Genomic DNA, 20,493 nt, shown 5'->3' on the forward strand with positions numbered 1-20,493 from the left:
GGCGCTTGTAGCTCAAGCAGCTAAGGAGCCAGTATACCGAGACTGGCGGGTTCGAATTCTGCCCAGGCCTGTCAAAAACAACAATGACAACTACAACCAAAAAAAAAAGAAAAAAGAGGGTGGCACCTGTGGCTCAGTGGGTAGGGCGCCGGCCCCATATACCAAGAGTAACGGCCTGACCAAACTGCAACAAAAAAATAGCCCAGCGTTGTGGCGGGCGCCTGTAGTCCCAGCTGCTCGGGAGGCTGAGGCAAGAGAATTGCTTGAGCCCAAGAGCTGGAGGTTGCTGTGAGCTGTGTGATGCCACGGCACTCTACTGAGGGCCGTAAAGTGAGACTCTATCTCTACCAAAAAAAAAAAAAAAGCTAGCTGGGCATTGTGGCAGGTGCCTGTAATCCTAGCTACTTGGGAGGCTGAGGCAAGAGAATCGCTTAAGCCCAAGAGTTGGAGGTTGCTGTGAGCTGTGATGCCATGGGACTCCATCCAGGGTGACAGCTTGAGACTGTCTCAAAAAAAAAGAAAAAAAAGAAACACGGTCCAGTTGTCCTGCCAAGAGTCCTCACTGCTTCTCTGTACCCACTGAAGTGAACCCATACAGAATATCTCTATTAGAAGAAAAAAGACAATGAAAGCATGATGGTGAATGGCAACTAACTTCTGGCATCAGGGTCAAGAAGGAAGTGGGAGAAATGGGGACCTTGGTGAACTCGCAGCTGCTGCAGCAGATGGTTACCATTAAGGCACAGGTGTCCAAAAACCAGAACTTTTTTTTTTTTTTGCTTTGTTTTGTTTTTAAAGAGAAGCTCAGACCTGGAGATTCAGGAATATTTGCTTGTTTCCAAATATTAGTGATTGACTCAAATTGTTTAAAAACACTGTAGGTCCAAACCAAAGTGGGTCTGTGGGATATGTGTGTGTGTGTTTGTTTAATTTATTTATTTTGGAGACAGTCTCACTCTGTTGTCCAGGCTAGACTGCCCTGGCATCAGCCTAGCTCACACCAACCTCAAATTCTCAAACTCCTTGGTTCAAGTAATCCTTCTGCCTCAGCCTCCTGAGTAGCTGGAAGTACAAGCACCCACCACGACACCCAGCTAGTTTTCTCTATTTTTAGTAAAGATGGGTTCTCACTCTTGCTCAGGCTGGTCTTAAACTACTGAGCTCAAGGGATCCTCTGGCTTCTGCCTCCCAGAGTACTAGGTAATCTTGATTTTGAAATGTGAGGGATAGGCTCAGTGCCTGTAGTTCAGTGGTTAGGGCGCTGGTCACATACACAGTGGTTGGCAGGTTCAAACCTGGCCTGGGCCTGCTAAACAACAATGACAACTACAACAAAAAAATAGCCAGGCATTGTGGCGGGTGCCTGTAGTCCCAGCTACTTGGAAGGCTGAGGCAAGAGAATGGCTTAAGCCCAAGAGTTTGAGGTTACTGTGAGCTGTGACGTCACAGCATTCTACTGAGGGTGATATAGTGAGACTCTGTCTCCCCCCCAAAAAATATGTGGAGGGTGGTGTCGGTGGCTCAGTGGATAGGGCACTGGCCCCATATACCGGGTTTGAACCCACCCCTGGCCAAACTGCAACAAAAAAAAAGCCAGATGTTGTGGTGGGCGCCTATAGTCCCAGCTACTCAGGAGGCTGAGGCAAGAGAATCGCCTAAGCCTAAGAGTAGGAGGTTGCTGTGAGCTGTGACATCATGGCACTCTACCGAGGGCAATAAAGTAAGACTCTGTCTTAAACGGGCGGCGCCTGTGGCTCAGTCCGTAGGGCGCCGGCCCCATATACCGAGGGTGACGGGTTCAAACCCGGCCCCGGCCAAACTGCAACCAGAAAATAGCCGGGCGTTGTGGCGGGCACCTGTAGTCCCAGCTACTTGGGAGGCTGAGGCAAGAGAATCACTGAAGCCCAGGAGTTGGAGGTTGCTGTGAGTTGTGTGAGGCCACGGCACCTCTACTGAAGGCCATAAAGTGAGACTCTGTCTTTAAAAAAAAAAAAAAAAAAGACTCTGTCTTAGAAAAAAAAAAAGAAAAAGAAAAAGTGAGGGATAAATAAGTAGAGGCTTCCCAGGGGCAAGGCCTGGGTAAGAAGGGTCTCTGTTAACCAGGGTCCAGCCACAAGCTTTGCAGGAGCAAAATTTCTATTTTGGCAGGATCCTGTAAGGATTTGGTCTTTGGGGACTGCATGTCACAATCCTCTCTTGGGAGACCGAAGGTGAAACCAAAGGCTATGTGGGAAATTAAAAAATAGGGAGCTATGTCATTGGTGTGACTGTCCAGTTCTCCCGAGCACTTCTTGGGGGTCTACATGCCAGAAGGCTGCCAGGGAAGCCAGGACTAGCATAAAGGGAGGGAATGAGCCCAAAGACTATTCCATCTGAATCACAAACCTAAGCCCCAAGCAGATTCTGCTTTGCTGGGAAATGGGATCCATTTGGCTTCCTGTTGAGTATTCTCATGTGCCTAGTCTTAAAACTGGAGAAACCTTACTGCTATCCTGGTTGTGGGCTCCCATCCTGTCCTGGACCCTGACTATGCCATCGTTCCCATCAGATAATAATCATCATCACAGGGCGGTGCCTGTGGCTCAGTCGGTAAGGCGCCGGCCCCATATACCGAGGGTGGCGGGTTCAAACCCGGCCCCAGCCAAACTGCAACCAAAAATAAATAGCCGGGCATTGTGGCGGGCGCCTGTAGTCCCAGCTACTCGGGAGGCTGAGGCAAGAGAATAGCTTAAGCCCAGGAGTTGGAGGTTGCTGTGAGCTGTGTGAGGCCACGGCACTCTACCGAGGGCCATAAAGTGAGACTCTGTCTCTACAAAAACAACAACAAAAAAAATAATAATCATCATCATCACAGGTACCCTTTGTGAAGGGTCTCTGATCCAGGCCTTTATGTGCACTACCTCATTCAATCCTTATAACTCTGAGGTAGCAACAACTATTTATTTTCCAGTTGAGGAAGCTGAGGCTCAAGAGGTAGGTTGGTTCATCCAAGGTCCCACAACTAACATGTGTGTTACTGAGTGTTACTTTAGACCAGGTGCTCTGAGTGGTGGGACTGACATGTAGCAGGTGCTGTTAATGTGGCCTTACCATTGATGAAGTCCAAGATCCTTTTGGATTGGTGCTTATATCATGCCAGTTAAATGTACTGAGCATCGGTTCAGAGCTCATAGCACAGTGGTTATGGTGTCAGCCACATACACCAAAGTTGGCGGTTCAAACTCGGCCGGGGCCAGCTAACCAACAATGACAACTGCAACAAAAAATAGCCAGGCATTGTGGCGGGCCCCTGTAGTCCCAGCTACTTGGGAGGCTGAGACAAGAGGATCACTTAGGCTCAAGAGTTTGAGGTTGTTGTGAGCTATGACGCCACGGCACTCTACCAAGGGTGAGAAAGTAAGACTCTGTCTCAAAAAAAAAAAAAGAAATGTACTGAGCATCACCCCTGCCTGTGGGCTTCCAATGCTTGGAGCCATGATGTCCTTTCTCCCATCATCCTCCAGGGATGACCAATCCTGAGGTGATTCAGAACCTGGAGCGAGGCTACCGTATGGTACGACCTGATAACTGTCCAGAGGAACTGTATGACCTCATGATGCTGTGCTGGAAGGAGCACCCAGAGGACCGGCCCACCTTTGACTACCTGCGCAGTGTACTGGAGGACTTCTTCACGGCCACAGAGGGCCAATACCAGCCTCAGCCTTGAGAGGCCTAGCTGGCCCAGGGTCCTCCCCCCCAGCTTGCCAACCTGGCTTGGGGAGATGGAATTCTTGTGCCATGCCCACCTGGCCTAAGCACATACGGACTCTTGACATGAATCCCGCCTATGTGAGACACACATCTGTGGCTTGTATATGTGTCCTGTAGTTGTGTGGACTCTGCACATGTGTCTTGTACAAGTGTAGCCTTTATGTGTATGTCTTGGACACTGTCCAAGGTGTCCCTTCCTGGGCCCTCCTATTTCCCAAGACCACAGAGAGGGGAAAGAGGCCTGTGACTGATACCAGCTTCTGCCCCCACCCCCTTTTCCTTTCTTAGGTCATCCAGAAGCTCCTGGAGGGCTGGGACCCTGTCTAATACGTCTTGTGTGCTCCTCCTTGGTGCACATATCAGGAGTTCAATAAATATCTGTTGATGAAGGCTGTACACCTCTCTGCTTTATACTCTCACCTTTTCCTCGTTGGGGGTAGTTTGGGTCCAGAAGATGGAAGCAGAGTTGCCCTGAGTTGGAATGAAAGATGGAGTAAGTGCATATTTGGGGCCATGCGTGATGGTTCATGCCTGTAATCCTAGCACTCGGGAGGCTAAGGTGGATGGTTGCCTGAGCTCACGGGTTCGTGACCAGTAGGAACCAGAGCAAGACCTTGTCTCTAAAAATAGCTGGGCATTGTGGCGGGCGCCTGTAGTCCCAGCTACTTGGGAGGCTGAGACAAGAGGATCACTTAGGCTCAAGAGTTTGAGGTTGCTGTGAGCTATGACGCCACGGCACTCTACCAAGGGTGAGAAAGTAAGACTCTGTCTAAAAAAAAACAAAACAAAACTAAACTAAACAAGGGCATATCTGAACTTTTTCTAGTCCTGGTGATGGTGAGGGGAGAGGAGGTCTGTACAACTCAAGTGTATGGGCTCTGTGAACTTATAAATGGGACCATGCTCCTGGCTTCCTCCCCAAAGTATTCAGGGCCACCCCCACCTGGAACCTCCTAGGAGATGGTGTGTCACAGGACTTTCTTCTCCATTATATAAGGACAATAGCTTTTTTTTTTTCCAGACAAGAGTCTCACTTTGTTGCCCTGGGTAGAGTGCTATGGCGTCACAGCTCACAGCAACCTCCGACTCCTGGGCTTAAGTGATTCTCTTGCCTCAGCCTCCTAAGTAGCTGGGACCACAGGCACCTGCCACAACATCCGGCTATTTTTTATTTTTCTTTTCTTTTTTTTTTTTTGTAGAGACAGAGTCTCACTTTATGGCCCTCGGTAGAGTGCCATGGCATCACACAGCTCACAGCAACCTCTAACTCTTGGGCTTACGTGATTCTCTTGCCTCAGCCTCCCGAGTAGCTGGGACTACAGGCGCCCGCCACAACGCCCGGCTATTTTTTTGTTGCAGTTTGGCCAGGGCCAGGTTTGAACCCACCACCCTCGGCATATGGGGCCGGCGCCCTACTCACTGAGCCACAGGTGCCGCCTTATTTTTCTTTTAAAAGTTTGGAATGCATGCTCAAGCCGCCTGGCTATTTTTTGTTGCAGTTTGGCCAGGGCCGGATTTGAACCTGCCACCATCGGTATATGGGGTCAGCTCTCTACCCACTGAGCCACAGGCGCTGCCTATTTTTTTTTTTTTTTTTTTGAGACAGCCTCAAGCTGTCGCCCTAGGTAGAGTGCGGTGGCATTACAGCAACCTCCAACCCTGGGGTCAAGTGATTTTCCTGCCTCAGCCTCTCAAGTAGCTGGGACTACAGGTGCCCACCACAACGCCCGGCTATTTTTTGGTTGCAGCCGTCATTGTTGTTTGGCAGGCCTGGGCTGTATTCGAACCCACCAGCTCAGGTGTATGTGGCTGGTGCCTTAGCCGCTTGAGCCACAGGTGCCAAGCCTTTTTTTTTTTTTTTCTTGAACCAAAGTCTCACTTTGTCATCTTCTGTAGAGTGCTACTGTAACATCACAGCTCACAGCAACCTCCAGCTCTTGGGCTAGGGCAATTCTCTTGCTTCAGGCTCCCGAGTTGCTGGGACTATAGGCACCTGCCACACGCCTGGCTATTTCTGTTGCAGTTGCCACTGCTTTTTTAGCTGGCTGGGACCGGATTTGAACCCATCACCTTTGGTATATGGGGATGCTACCCTACCCACTGAGCCACAGGCACCACTCTATTTTTTCTTTTTTTGGTTGTAGTTGTCATTGTTGTTTGGCAGGCCCAGGCTGGATTCTATCCCGCCAGCTCTGGCTGGCTGGCGCCTTAGCTGCTTGAACTACAGGTGCAGAGCCAACAATAGCATTTTTTTTGTGTGTGTGTGTAGAGACAGAGCCTCACTGTACTGCCCTGGGGTAGAGTGCCATGACGTCACATGGCTCACAGCAACCTCCAACTCTTGGGCTTACGCGATTCTCCTGCCTCAGCCTCCCGAGCAGCTGGGGCTACAGGTGCCCGCCACAACATCCGGCTATTTTTTTGTTGTCATTTGGCCGGGGCTGGGTTTGAACCGACCACCCTCGGCATATGGGGCTGATGCCCCACTCACTGAGCCACAGGCGCCGCCCAACAATAGCATTTTTTATTGACTCAAGGGCTATATGTGATCTCAGTTTCTTCCTTTTTTCTTTTGAGACACAATCTCACTTTGTGGCCCCCATTAGAGTTCGTGGCATCATGGCTCACAGCAAACTCAGTCTCTTGGGCTCAAGGGATTCACTTTGCCTCAGCCTCCCAAGTAGTTGAGACTACAGGGACCCGCCGCAATGCCTGGCTATTTTTAGAGACTGGGGTCTCACTCTAGCTCAGGGTGGTCTTGAACTCAGGTGGGGGTCAGCCAGCCTCAGGCTCCCAGAGTGCTAGTATTACAGGAGTGAGCCATCATGCCTGACATTTTTTTTTAAGGCTAGTAAAGTGAAGCAGTGGGAGTGTAGAGACAGAATCTCACTTTTTTTTTTTTTTTTGTAGAGACAGAATCTCACTTTATGGCCCTCAATAGAGTGCCGTAACTTCACACAGCTCACAGCAACCTCCAACTCCTGGGCTTAAGCGATTCTCTTGCCTCAGCCTCCCGAGTAGCTGGAGTCCCACAACGCCCAGCTAGCAGTGGGAATGTAGAAGAACAAAGAAATCAATAACTGTCTTCAGATTGGTGTTTTGTTTGTTTTGATTGATTCCCCTAGGATCCTCCCCCTCAGCCTCCCAGGTACTAGGATTACAGGCATGAGCCACTGCACCCAGCCTCACCTTAAGGATAATTTAAAAAATTGAATTAGTTGGTTCTGTGCCTGTAGCTCAGTGTCTAGGGCGCTAGCCACATACACGGGGGCTGGTGGGTTCAAACCCAGACCGGGCCTGCCAAACAACAATGACAACTACAACTAAAAAATAGCTGGGCATTGTGGCAGGCCCCTGTAGTCCCAGCTACTTGGGAGGCTGAGGCAAAAGAATTGCTTAAGCCCAAGAGTTTGACGTTGCTGTGAGCTGTGACACAATGGCACTTTACCGAGGGCAACATAATGAGACTCTGTCTCAAAACAAAACAAACAAACAAAAAAATTAGCATGCAATCAAGTTCATTATAAAAAAATATTGAGGGCGGCGCCTGTGGCTCAGTCGGTAAGGCGCCGACCCCATATACCGAGGGTGGCGGGTTCAAACCCAGCCCCGGCCAAACTGCAACTGAAAAATAGCCGGGCGTTGTGGCGGGCACCTGTAGTCCCAGCTGCTCTGGAGGCTGAGGCAAGAGAATCGCTTGAGCCCAGGAGTTGGAGGTTGCTGTGAGCTGTGTGAGGCCACGGCACTCTACCGAGGGCCATAAAGTGAGACTCTGTCTCTACAAAAAAAAATATATATATATATATTGAATTAGGCCGGGCATGGTGGCTCATGCCTGTAGTCCCAGCGCTGTGGGAGGCCGAGGCAGGTGGATTGTCTGAGCTCAGAGGTTTGAGACCAGTATGAGCAGCAGTGAGCCAGAGTAAGACCCCGTCTCTACTAACATCAAAAACAGCTAGACGTTGTGGTGGGCGTCTGTAATCCCAGCTACTGGGAAGGCAAGGGGACAGAGCATCGCCAGAGGAAGAACATCTCAAAGAAAAGAAGAAAGAAAATGGAAAAAAAAAAAAAAAAAAAGTACTTCAAACGAAGAATGAACAAGCAAGCTTAAAATAAAATAAAATAAAATAAAAATATTGAATTAGCCAAGTCCGTGGCTCACAACTATAATCCTAGCACTTTGGGAGGTGTAAGTGGGAAGATCACTTGCGGCCAGGTATTCCATACCAGCCTGAGCACAAGCTAGACCCTGTCTCTATAGAAAAAACAAAAACAGGCCAGTGTGGTGGCTAATGCCTGTAATCCCAGCACTCAGGAGGCTGAGGCGGGTGAATAGGCAGGGTAAGTGGAGTTAGGAATGTCATAGTTACGGGAGAGGTTTCCAATTTCATAGGAAGCGGTCAGGGAAGCCTCAATGAGAGGGTGAGTTTTGAGGTGGTGCCTGTGGCTCAGCAGGTAGGCCACCGGCCCCATATACCAAGGGTGGTGAGTTCAAGGCCGGCCCAGCCAAACTGCAACAAAAAAATAGCCAGGCGTTGTCTCGGGCACCTGTGGTCCCAGCTACTCAGGAGGCTGAGGCAAGAGAATCACCTAAGCCCAGAATTTGGAGATTGCTGTGAGCTGTGTGACACCAGTGCACTCTGCTGCCAAGGCAACATAGTGAGACTCTGTCTTAAAAAAAAACAGAAGGTGAGTTTTGAGCAAAGATTTTGTTTTTTTGAGACAGAGTCTCACTTTATCGCCCTCGGTAGAGTGCTGTGACATCACAGCTCACAGCAACCTCCAGCTCTTGGGCTTAGGCGATTGTCTCACCTCAGCCTCCCAAGCAGCTGGGGCTACAGGCACCCACCACAACGCCCAGCTAGAGCAAAGATTTGAAAATGAGGGAGACCACCACCTCGTATGGGGGAAGGAGCAGTCAGGTAGAGGGACTAGCTGGAGTCTGGAACTGACCTGACATGCTCTGAGAAGGGGAAAGATCTATGGGCCTGAGGCCTTGTGGCCTTTGCAGAAGCCATTTTGAGGAGAGTTTGCAGGGATTTCTGCAAAGCTGTACATGATCTGACTTAGATTTTATTATTTATTTATTTATTTAAATTTGTTTTGTGGGGGTGGTGGTGCCTGTGGCGCAGTGGGTAGGGCGCTGGCCCCATATACTGAGGGTGGTGGGTTCAAACTCGGCCCTGGCAAAACTGCAACAAAAAAATAGCTGTGCGCTGTGGCGGGCGCCCATAGTCCCAGCTACTGGGAAGGCTGAGGCAAGAGAATTGCCTAAGGAGTTGGGGAGGTTGCTGTGAGCAGTGATGATACAGCACTCTACTGAAGGCGGTAAAGTGAGGCTCTATCTCTAAAAAAAAAAAAATCAATTTATTTTAAGAAAGAGTTTCCTGGGCGGCGCCTGTGGCTCAGTCGGTGGGGCACCGGCCCCATATACTGAGGGTGGCGGGTTCAAGCCCGGCCCCGGCCAAACTGCACCCAAAAAAATAGCTGGGCGTTGTGGCGGGCACCTGTGGTCCCAGCTGCTCAGGAGGCTGAGGCAAGAGAATCGCTTGAGCCCAGGAGTTGGAGGTTGCTGTGAGCTGTGTGAGGCCACGGCACTCTACCGAGGGCCATAAAGTGAGACTCTGTCTCTACAAAAAAAAAAAAGAAAGAGTTTCCCTCAGTTGCATCAGCTTAGTTCATGGCAACCTCAAATTCCTAGGCTCCAGCCATCCTCTTGCCTCAGCCTCCCAAGTAACCAGGACTACAGGCGCCTGTCACAACACCTGGCTAAGTTTTTGTATTTTTATTTTTATTTATTTATTTTTGCAGTTTTGGGGGCCAGGCTTGAACCCGCCACCCCTGGTACATGGGGCCACCGCCCTACTCCTTGAGCCACAGGCACCACCCAGTTTTTCTATTTTTAGTAGAGACAGGTGGTCTCAAACTCCTGTGCTCAGGCAAGCCACCTGCCCCAGTTCCCCAGAGTACTAGGATTATAGGTATAAGATACATTGGGTGCTGAGCCTTGACTTAGATTTTAAAAGGATGGTTCCTGTTGCTGTCTTAAAAATAGAATGAGTTAACCAATTTCTAAAATTGGGGCACGAAAATTTTTGCATAAAACTCAAGTTTTTGCTTTCTCTTGAAAAATAGGAAGATTTGGACACATTAGGTTTAACTGTCCTCCAGAAGCTGAGTAGTGGGTTAGCCGCTTGAGATGGGGCATGGATTCTCCCTTTGTCATAATTCTCTCCATTCCCTATTGCTCATAGACATAGAAAGTGTATATTAGTAGCTATTGCTCATCAAGCTTGCTCTTCTGTTCTTACAATAATAAAGAGGAAATAGGGCTGGGCATGGTGGTCTGTAATCCCAGCACTCTGGAAGACCAAGGTAGGTGGATCACCTAAGCTAACGAGTTCGAGACCAGCCTGAGCCAGAGCGAGACCCTGCCTCTAAAAATATCTGGGCAAGCTGGCGTAGTGGCTCAGCCCGTAATCCCAGCACTTTGGGAGGCTGAGATGGGTGGATTGCTTGAGCTCAGAAGTTTGAGACTGAGCAAGCCTGAGAAAGAGTGAGACCCTGTTTCTACAAATAGCCGGGCATTGTGGCGGGTGCCTATAGTCCCAGCTACTCGGGAGGCTGAGACCAGAGAATCACTTGAGCCTAGGAATTTGAGGTTGCTGTGAGCTATGATGCCATTGCACTCTATCTCCATGGCAACATAGACTCTGTCTCAAAAAAAAAAAGAGGAAACGATTTTTCAGCACCCACATTTCCATTTAAAAAGTGAGAGAGGGCCGGCCCCATATGCCGGAGGTGGTGGGTTCAAACCTAGCCTCGGCCAAAAACTGTAAATAAATAAATAAATAAATAAATAAATAAATAAGAGAATTAAAGATACCTGAAGATGGCAGTGAGTTAGATGAAAAATGGGGGAAAATCATATTTCTGTATGAAAGTGAAAAATAATCTAATTTTAAAAATATGCAATCTAATATGACTGAGTCATAACATAAATCCATTCATTTACATCACCTGCCTGACCTGCTGCCACACCCATGATGTCATCTGATCTCCACCCTCCTCCACTTGTGGACACCGTGTGCAGCCCAAGTCTGTGTGCTTTCTATCATTCTTCTCATTTCACAAAGAGGGAAACAGAGGCCTCAAAAGGTTAAGTGTTCAAAGCCACCCCAGAGAAGCTGAGAAGCAGCAATATGGAATAGGAAATTGGGTTTCTTTTTTTTTTTTTTTGTAGAGACAGAGTCTCACCTTATTGCCCTCGGTAGAGTGCCATGGCCTCACACAGCTCACAGCAACCTCCAAATCCTTGGGCTTAGGCGATTCTCTTGACTCAGCCTCTCAAGTAGCTGGGACTACAGGCGCCCGCCACAACACCCGGCTATTTTTTTGTTGCAGTTTGGCAGGGGCTGGGTTTGAACCTGCCACCCTCGGCATATGGGGCCGGCACCCTACCCGCTGAGCCACAGGTGCTACCCGGAAATTGGGTTTCTTCCATGCCCCTTTGGTCTTTCTTTAATGGAACCACTCAGTCTTACTTAGTTCTTCTGCTACCTTATAATTAATGGTCCAAATGCAGTTCCGAACTGAGCAACACAAGTCCCCAAGTACTCTTTATTTTACTTATTTATTTTTTTGAGACAGAGTCTCAAGCTATCGCCCTGGGTAGAGTGCCATGGTGTCATAGCTCACAGCAACCTCAAATTCTTGGGCTCAAGTGAGCCTCTTGCTTCGGTTTTTCTATTTTTAGTAGAGGGATCTCACTCTTCCTCAGGCTGGTTTCGAACCCATGAGCTCAGGCAATCCACCCACACTGGCCTCCCAGAGTGTTAGGATTACAGGTGTGAGCCACTGCGTCAGCCCCAAGTACTCTTTAAAGAGGCAGAAAATGTATCTTAATGGGTGGCGCCCGTGGCTCAGTGGGTAGGGGACTGGGCCCATATACCGAGGGTGATGGGTTCAAACCTGGCCCTGGCCAAAATGCAACAAAAAAATACCCGGGCGTTGTGGCGGGTGTGCCTGTAGTTCCACCTATCTCAGCCCAGGAGTTGGAAGCTGTGAGCAGTGTGACGCCATGGCACTCTACTGAGGACAATAAAGTGAGACTCTTGTCTCTACAAAAAAAAAGAAAGAAAAAAAATGTATCTTATTGAGTGTAGGACCACACATAATTTAGCACAATGCTGGGCACATAGTAAATACTCATTAAATATTAGTATTGTTGTAGTTCTCATTTTAATAGTCTAGCACTATGCTTTTCCAACTTTTAGCTTTCTTTTTTCATTTTTTTAGACAGTCTCACTCTGTTATTGAGCTAGAGCAGCTGTTCTCAATCTGTGGGTCGTGAACCACAGGAACTGTATTAAAGAGTTGCGGCATTAAGAAGGTTAAGAACCACTGAGCTAGAGGGTCTTGGCATCAGCCTACTTCACAGCAACCTTCAACTTCTGGGTTCAAGTGAGCCTCTTGCCTCAGCTTTCCAAGTAGTTGGGACTACAAGCATGACAATGGATCCTCCCACTTCTGTTTCCCAGGGTGCAAGGATTACAGGTGTGAGCCTCTGTGCCTGGCCTTAGTTTACTTTCTTTCTTCTTTTGTGTAGCAACAGGGTTTCCCTTTGCTGTCCAGGCTGGAGTACAGTGGCACGATTGTAGCTCATTGTAACCTCCAGTTCCTGGGCTCAAGAGATTCTCCCACCTCAGTCTCACCAGTAGCTGGGACTATAGGCACATATTCTACACCCAGATCATTAAAAAAAAATTTTTTTTTGGCTCGGGGCCTGTGGCTCAAGCAGCTACATGCACCTGAGCTGGCAGGTTGGAATCCAGTCCAGACCCACCAAACAATGACGGCTACAACCAAAAAACAGTTGGGCACTGTTGCGGGTACCTGTAGTACCAGCTACTTGGGAAGTGGAGGCAAGAGAATCGCTTTAGCCCAGGAGTTGGAGGTTGCTGTGAGCTGTGATGCCACAGTACTCTACCCAGGGCGACAGCTTGAGGCTCTGTCTCAAAAGAAAAAAAAATTTTTTTTAAGAAATGGGGTCTTGGGTGTGGTGGCTCACGCCTATAATCCTAGCTCTCTGGGAGGCCAAGGCGTGTGGATTGCTTGAGCTCAGGAGTTCAAGACCAGCCTGAGCAACAGTGAGAGCCTGTGTCTACTAAAAATAGAAAAACTAGCCAGGTATTTGTGGCAGGCACCTGTAGTCCCAGCTACTCAGGAGGCTGAGGCAAGAGGATTGCTTGAGCCCAACAGTTTGAGGTTGTGAGTTATGATGGCACAGAGCAACAGAGTGAGACTCTGTCTCAAAAAAAAAAAAAAAAAAAAAAAAGAGAGAGAGAGAGAGATGGGAGTCTTGGTATGTTGCCCAGCCTGCTTTTGAACTCTTGGCCCCAAGGGATCCTCCTGCCTCACCTTCTCACAACTCTGGGATTACACATGTGAGCCACCATGCCCATTTTCAGCTTCCAGGAGTAATCAGTTGATGATCTAGCACAGTGGTTCTCAAGAGGAGAAGTAGGGCGTGCCCCCTCACCCCCACTTGACAAAGTCTGAATACAATTTGGTTGTAACATCTGGGGTGGGAGTGCTACTAGCATCTAAGGGGTAGAGACCAAGGATTCTGCTAAACATCCTTCAATGTACAAGACAGCCCCCCTACAAATGTGACCTACCCCATATATTATTAGCTTCCAGGTTGAGAAATCCTGACTTTTTATAGTGGGATAATTCCATTTCCTCCTGTTTAAAGAGACTCCTCAGTAACCCTGGGTGAATGTGTCAGATAGATAGGCTTTGGGAGTCAGGGAACGTTAGGTTTTGCCACTTTGTTACAGTGCCTCTGGTGCACAGCAAGCATTCAAAATTACTGGTTGTTGAACTCTAAACAATTCACAAAGGCCTTAACTTCTTTATCCTTATTTGTAAAATGGGATTAAAAAGCCCTCCACCAGAGCTGTTGCGAGGAATAACTGGTAAAACTTTTGCACAGCACTTGGCCCACAGCAGGCCCTCTACGAACATTGGAACATTCGTTTTCTTTCCCTTTCTTGTCAGTTTCTCCCCCACCTCAGAACCAGCATTCTAACCCAGGTTCAGCCCCTTTATTAACTGAATGATCTTGTGCAAGTCACTTTCCGCCTGTAGGCCTCGGTTTATTTTTCTGTAAAATCAGAAAGTTGGCCTCTGACCTCCAAGCACGGTCCCAGGAACGAAACGGGACTGTGAAGTTCACGGAGCAGCTTTCCTCCCCCGGGACTGATGGTACGGTCCCCGGGCAGCTCCCCCACCCCTCCGTTGCGGACCTTGGTACAGGCCCAGGGGGCCCTCCGCGGCCTCTCAGGGCTGCCCTTGCCCCCTGCCGAGTTCCGGGCCCATCCCTGCGCAAGCTGATTGGCTGGATTGGTGCCCGGGCTGCGCGGCTATAGGTGAGCCCGGGAGGGGACGGGCGGAGCGGGCTGGAGACCCGCCCCCTTCCCCCTGGGTCGGACGCTGAGCGGAGCCGCGGGCGGGAGGGCTGACGGACCGACTGACGGGAGGGACGGGAGGCGAGCAAGATGGCGCAGACGCAGGGCACCAGGAGGAAAGTCTGTTACTACTACGACGGTGAGCACTGTCTTCGCGGCGGGGGCGGGGCGGGGCCGAGGAGAGGGCGGCTGAGGCTGGAGCACTTGGAGAGAGGCTGCGGGGAGCTGAGGCGTTGGAAGCTGAGGCCGCGGGGAGAGGGAGGCTGAGCGAGGAGGCTGAGGGGAGGAGGTCGAGGCTGAAGGAGGAGGCTGAGGGAAAAGGAGGTCGAGGCTGAGGCCGAGCGGGGGTCGTGTGGGGGAAGCCTGAGGCAACCTTAGTGGGAGATTCCGAAGTCTGATGGGGAGAGTTTGCATGGGACTCTTGGAAGGAAGGCTGTGTCTGCGGCGGGAGGCAGAATCTGATGCAGACGGTTGCAAGATGTATATTCCTGTTAAGAATACAAAGCTACTTTCACTGTCCTTCTCCTACCTCATCTTTGGTGAGAGTCCTGCAAGACTGGTCACCCGATTCCCCTCCCCCAGTCTCTGAACAGGGCCTGCAATTGCTGCTGCGACATGGGGCGCCTGGGATTGGAAGGGGAAGGATGCAACCTGCTAAAACAGACTTTTCATTTAACAAAATCGCTGGAGCCCCTTACTCTGTTCTAAGTAGTGCTCAGGTGCTGGGGCCATGCGGTTGAGAACAATCAAGTCCCCTTTCTTTTCCTCAGCTCACAGTCTAGAGAAGAAGATAGACGACTACAGAAGTACTCTCCAGTGTCAGTGCTGGGGTGGAGGCGAGCTCTGAGTGCTAGGAGAGCATAGAGAAGAGATTTCCAACCTAGCCTCAGTCGTCAGGACAGAAAGGGACTTAGCCATCTAAAGTTCTTAGCCAGGCACAAGGAAAGTAGAGATAACAGCAAACTCAGAGGCAAGAGAGAGGATAGCACCTTGAAAAATCAGCAGGCATTTGTACAGTATGGCTGAGGGATAGATTTTGGGGGCCTAGTGCAGAAGGCAGGGAGCAGGAGTGAGGGGGAGGGTTGCAAATGATGAGGCTGAAGAAGTAAATAGGGACCAGATCATGAGGGCCGGGCATACCATCCCAAGGAAATTGGACTTTATTCTGAGGGCACTTGTGAATCATTAAAGTTTTATGCAGGTTAGTGACATCATTAAGTTTATATCTTAGAAATAGCACTCTGGGCGGCGCCTGTGGCTCAAGGAGTAGGGCGCCGGTCCCATATGCCGGAGGTGGCAGGTTCAAACCTAGCCCCGGCCAAAAACCACACACACAAAAAAAAGAAATAGCACTCTGGGAAAGAAATTCATGAATGTAGGGTAGCCAAGAAAGCATGGATCCCAACTTTCTGGTGTGGGCAATTTGATGGTGGGTATTTGGAGAAGACCATGTTGGTTGATGACTTTAGGGGTTTTTGTTTTTGTTTTTTGAGACAGTGTCACTTTGTCGCCGTTGGTAGAGTACCATATCGTCACAGCTCACAGCAACCTCAAACTCTTGGGCTTACGTGATTCTCTTGCCTCAGCCTCCTAAGTAGTTGGGTCTATAGGTGCCTGCCACAACTCCTGGCTATTGTTGTTTAGCAGGCCCAGAACGGGTTCGAACCCACCAGCCCCAGTGTATGTGGCCGGTGCCCTAAACACTGAACTATGGGCATCGAACTTTTTTTTGAGACAGAGCCTCATTTGGTCACCTTAGTAGAGTGCTATGGCATCTTAGCTCACAGCAACCTCCAACTTTTGGGTTCAAGTGATCCTCTTGCCTCAGCCTCCCAAGTAGCTGGGACTACAGGTGCCCACCACAATGCCTGGCTAATTTTTTAGAGATGGGGTCTCATTCTGGCTCAGGGTGGTCTCAAATCTGTGAGCTCAGGCAATCCACCTGCCTTGGCCTCCCAAATGCTGGGATTACAGGTGTGAGCCATCCAGCTCAGCCTGTTTTATTTATTTATTATTATAAATAATAATATATATATATTTTTGCAGCTTTGCCTAGGGCTAGGCTTGAACCCACAATCCCTGGTATAAGGGGCCAGCGCCCTACTCCTTGAGCCATAGGTGCCATCCTGTTTTACTTATTTTTATTTATTTATTTATTTTTGCAGTTTTTGGCCAGGGTCGGGTTTGAACCTGCCACCTCCCGTATATGGGGCCAGTGTCCTACCCCTTTAAGCCACAGGCACCTAATAACTATTGAGGAGCCAGGCATGATGGCTCATGCTTGTAATCTTAGCACTCTGGGAGGCTGAGGCAGGTGGATTGCTTGAGCTTAGTTCAAGACCAGAATAAGCAAGAGACAGACCCTGTCTCTACTAAAAATAGAAAAAATTGGGTGGCACCTATGGCTCAAGGAGTAGGGTGCCGGCCCCATATACCGGAGGTGGTGGGTTCAAACCCAGCCACGGCATTAAAAAAAAAAATAGAAAAAATTAGCCAGACATTATGGTAGCTGCCTATAGTCCCAGCTACTTGGGAGGCTGAGGCAGGAGGATCATTGAGCCCAAGAGTTTGAGGTTGCTATGAGCCATGGCATTCTACCCAAGGCGACAGAGTAAGACTCTGTCTCAAAAAACAAAACAACCCCAAAACTATTGAGATGTCTAGGGGACATTCAAGTAGAGGCATCCAGTAGGCAATTTAGAAGACAGAAGTGAGGAAATAGAGATTTTTGGTAATCACCAGTGTCTTAGTCCGTTTTGTGCTATGAGAACAGAACACTACAGACTGGGTAATTTATTTTTATTTATTTTTGTTTATTTATTTTTTGAGACAGAGTCTCCCTCTGTTGCCCCAGGTTAGAGTGCCATGGTGTCAGCCTAACTCACAGCAACCTCAAACTCCTGGGCTCAAGCCATCCTCCTGCCTCAGCCTCCCAAGTAGCTGGGACTAAGGCATATGCCATGATGCCTGGCTCATTTTTTTTCCCTTGTCTTTCTTTTTTTCTTCCCTTCCTTCCTTCCTCCCTTCCTTCCGTCTTTTTTGGTATAGATAGGGTCTTACTCTTGGCTTAATTGGACTGGAACTCTTGACCTCAAGCAACCCTGCCTTAGGCTCCAAAATTGCTAGGATTACAAGTGTAAACCACTGCACCCAGCCTCTACAAAAAATTTTAAAAATTACCAGGGCTTGGTGATGAGTCCCTGTATCTAGCAACTTGGGAGGCTGAAGCAGGAGGATTGCTTGAGCCCAGGAGTTTAAGGTTGCAATGAGCTATAATCATGACACTGTATTCCACCCTGGGCAACATAATGAGACTCTGTCTTTATTTAAAAAAAAAAAAAAGGCTGGGCACAGTGGCTCATACCTGTAATACTAGCACTGTGGAAGGCCAAGGTGAGTGGTTTGCTTGGTTCATGGGTTCGAAACTAGCCTGAGCAAGAGTGAGACCCTGTCTCTACTAAAAATAGAAAAAACTGAGGCAAGAGGACCGCTTCAGCCCAAGAGTTGGAGGTTGCTTTCAGCTGTGATGATGCAATGGTATTCTATTCAGGGCGACACCTTGAGATTTTTTTTTTTTTTTTGTGGGTTTTTTTTTGGCCAGGGCTGGGTTTGAACCTGCCACCTCCAGCATATGGGACCGGCGTCCTACCACTTTGAGCCACAGGCGCCGCCCCGACACCTTGAGATTCTATTTAAAAAAAACAACAATAACGGGCTGTGCCTGGGGCTCAGTGGGTAGGGTGCCGGCCTCATATACCAAGGGTGGCGGGTTCAAGCCCAGCCCCGGCCAAACTGCAACAAAAAATAGCTGGGCGTAGTGATGGCGCCTGTAGTCCCAGCTACTCAGGAGGCTGAGGTGAAAAGAATCGCCTAAGACCATGAGCTGGAGGTTGCTGTGAGCTATGATGCTACAGCACTCCACTGCGGGTGACAGAGTGAGACTTTGTCTCTAAAAGAAAACAAACAAACAAAACAAACCAGATGTATTTTTCTTTTCTTTTTTTTTTTTGTAGAGACAGAGTTTCTCTTTATTGCCCTCGGTAGAGTGCCGTGGCGTCACACAGCTCACAGCAACCTCCAACTCCTGGGCTTAAGCGATTCTCCTGCCTCAGCCTCCCAAGTAGCTGGGACTACAGGCGCCTGCCACAACGCCCGGCTATTTTTTTGTTGCAGTTTGTCCGGGGCTGGGTTTGAACCCGCCACCCTCGGTATATGGGGCCGGCGCCCTATTCACTGAGCCACAGGCGCCGCCCTCTTTTTTTTTTTTTTATGATAGAGTCTCAAACTGTCATCCTGGGTGGAGTGCTATGGCGTCACAGCAACCTCAAACTCTCGGGCTCAAGCCATGGCATCACAGCAACCTCAAATTCTTGGGCTCAAGCCATTCTCTTGCCTCAGCCTCCCAAGTAGCTGGGACTACAGTCACCCGCTATGACGCCTGTCTATTTTTTTTGTTGCAGTTGTCATTGTTTATTTTAGCTGGCCTGTGCCACGTTCAAACCCACCAGCCTTGGTGTATGTGGCCAGCGCACTCCCACTGAGCTATGGGCACCACCAGAAATGTATTTTTCACAGTTCTGGAGCCTGGGAAGATCAAGGCAGCAGTATTTGGGGTCTGGCCAAGGATAATGATACCTTAGACCCTATATACCCACATGGCAGAAAGCAGAAGGGCAAAAAGGGAGATAAACTTCCTCTGTCAGCCCCTTTTATAAGGGTGTTAATCTTGTTCATGTGGGTGGAGCCCTCATGACCTAAACACCTCCCAAAAACCTTTCACCTCCCCACACTGTTGGCAATAGAGATTAAGTTTCCAACACATGAATTTTTGTGGACACATTCAGACTAAGAGTCACCATATAGATAGTAGTTTTAGCGGCAGGTCTCACTATGTTGCCCAGGCTGGTCTTAAACTTCTGACCTCATGTGATCTTCCTGCCTTACCCTCACAAAGTGCTGGCATTACAGATATGAACCATGCCTGGTCCAGATAGTAGTTTTAGTTACAGTAAATTTTACAGAGCATTCAGTTACCCAAGATGTTGTATACAGGTAGTCCCAAGGTTAACAATGAGATAGGTTCTGTAGGTTTGTTTTTAAGTTGAATTTGTATGTAAGGCTGGGCAAGGTGGCTCACTTCCATAATCCTAGCACTCTGGGAAGCCAAGGTGGGTGGCTTGCCCTGAGCTCACGGGTTCGAGACCAGCCTGAGCAAGAGCCAGACCTCCATCTCTTAAAATCGCCGGGCGTGGGCGGCACCTGTGGCTCAAGGAGTAGGGCGCTGGTCCCATATGCCGTAGGTGGTGGGTTCAAACCCAGCCCTTGCCAAAAAAACCACACAAAAAAAAAATCGCCAGGTGTTGTGTTGGGTACCTGTAGTCCCAGCTACTTGGGAGGATGAGGAAAGAGAATCGCTTGCACCATACAGTTTGAGGTTGCTGTGAGCTGTGACCCCACAGTACTCTACCAACGGTGACAAATTGAAACTCTCTCTCAATTAATAAAAAAGAATTTGTCTGGGGCGGCGCCTGTGGCTCAAGGAGTAGGGCACCGGTCCCATATGCCGGAGGTAGAGGGTTCAAACCCAGCCCCGGCCAAAAACCACAAAATAAATAAATAAATAAAGACAATGAGCTTTTTAAAAAAAAAAAGAATTTGTCTGTAAATTGGAATAGGTACATTTACCTGTTACCTGTAATAGCCCCTGTTTGTAAGTACAAGTTGTACATAAGTCTGATATTCCTAATTCAGGGACTGCCTGTAGGTGAAGTGGATCCAGTGTAGAATTCTAAGGAAGTAGAATGAGAAAAAGTCTAGGGCAGTGGTTCTCAACCCTCCTAATGTTGCAGCCCTTTAATACAGTTCCTCGTGTTGTGGTAACCCCCAACTGTAGCAACGAAAATAATTTTATGGTTGAGGGTCACCACAATTTGAGGAACTGTATGAAAGGGTCACGGCATTAGGAAGGTTGAGAACCACTGGTCTAGGGCCTCTCATTCCCTATACTCCCCTGTCACAGCATCTGTCACTATATATTGGAAATGCTCATTTGCTTGGTCATATTTCTTGCAGATAGGTCAGCTTCTTAGGGAATGGGGCTGTGCTTTGTCTACCTCTGTATCCCAAAGCCGCAATCCTAACTCATAGTAGGCTCTCAATAAATACTTGTTGATTAAATGAATAAAGATACAGAGGGGTGGGCCCAGAGAGGTAAGAACCAAAAAACTGTTGGGTTATAAAAGCCAAAGGAGGGAGAGTTTGGGCAGGTATT

General features: G+C 48.8%; 2 protein-coding genes across 3 annotated transcripts in view; both read left to right on the forward strand.

The window, feature by feature from the left end:
• Positions 1-4,159, forward strand: part of LCK (LCK proto-oncogene, Src family tyrosine kinase) — a 30,432-nt gene extending 26,273 nt beyond the window's left edge. Inside the window, exon 13 of one of the 2 annotated variants that reach the window (XM_053575570.1) lies at positions 3,504-4,158. In XM_053575570.1, the coding sequence (XP_053431545.1) occupies positions 3,504-3,706 (203 nt within the window). In that variant the 3' untranslated portion in view covers positions 3,707-4,158. Of the gene's footprint in view, positions 1-3,503 lie in introns of both variants that reach the window. The other variant, XM_053575569.1, reaches the window with a different exon arrangement.
• Positions 4,160-14,225: 10,066 nt separating this feature from the next.
• Positions 14,226-20,493, forward strand: part of HDAC1 (histone deacetylase 1) — a 41,848-nt gene continuing 35,580 nt past the window's right edge. The window contains exon 1 of the mRNA XM_053575582.1: positions 14,226-14,361. Coding sequence (XP_053431557.1) covers positions 14,313-14,361 — 49 coding nt within the window. The 5' untranslated portion in view covers positions 14,226-14,312. The remainder of the gene's footprint in view (positions 14,362-20,493) is intronic.

The sequence above is a fragment of the Nycticebus coucang genome, chromosome 22 (genome assembly GCF_027406575.1).
Source record: "Nycticebus coucang isolate mNycCou1 chromosome 22, mNycCou1.pri, whole genome shotgun sequence".
Lineage (NCBI taxonomy): Eukaryota > Metazoa > Chordata > Mammalia > Primates > Lorisidae > Nycticebus > Nycticebus coucang.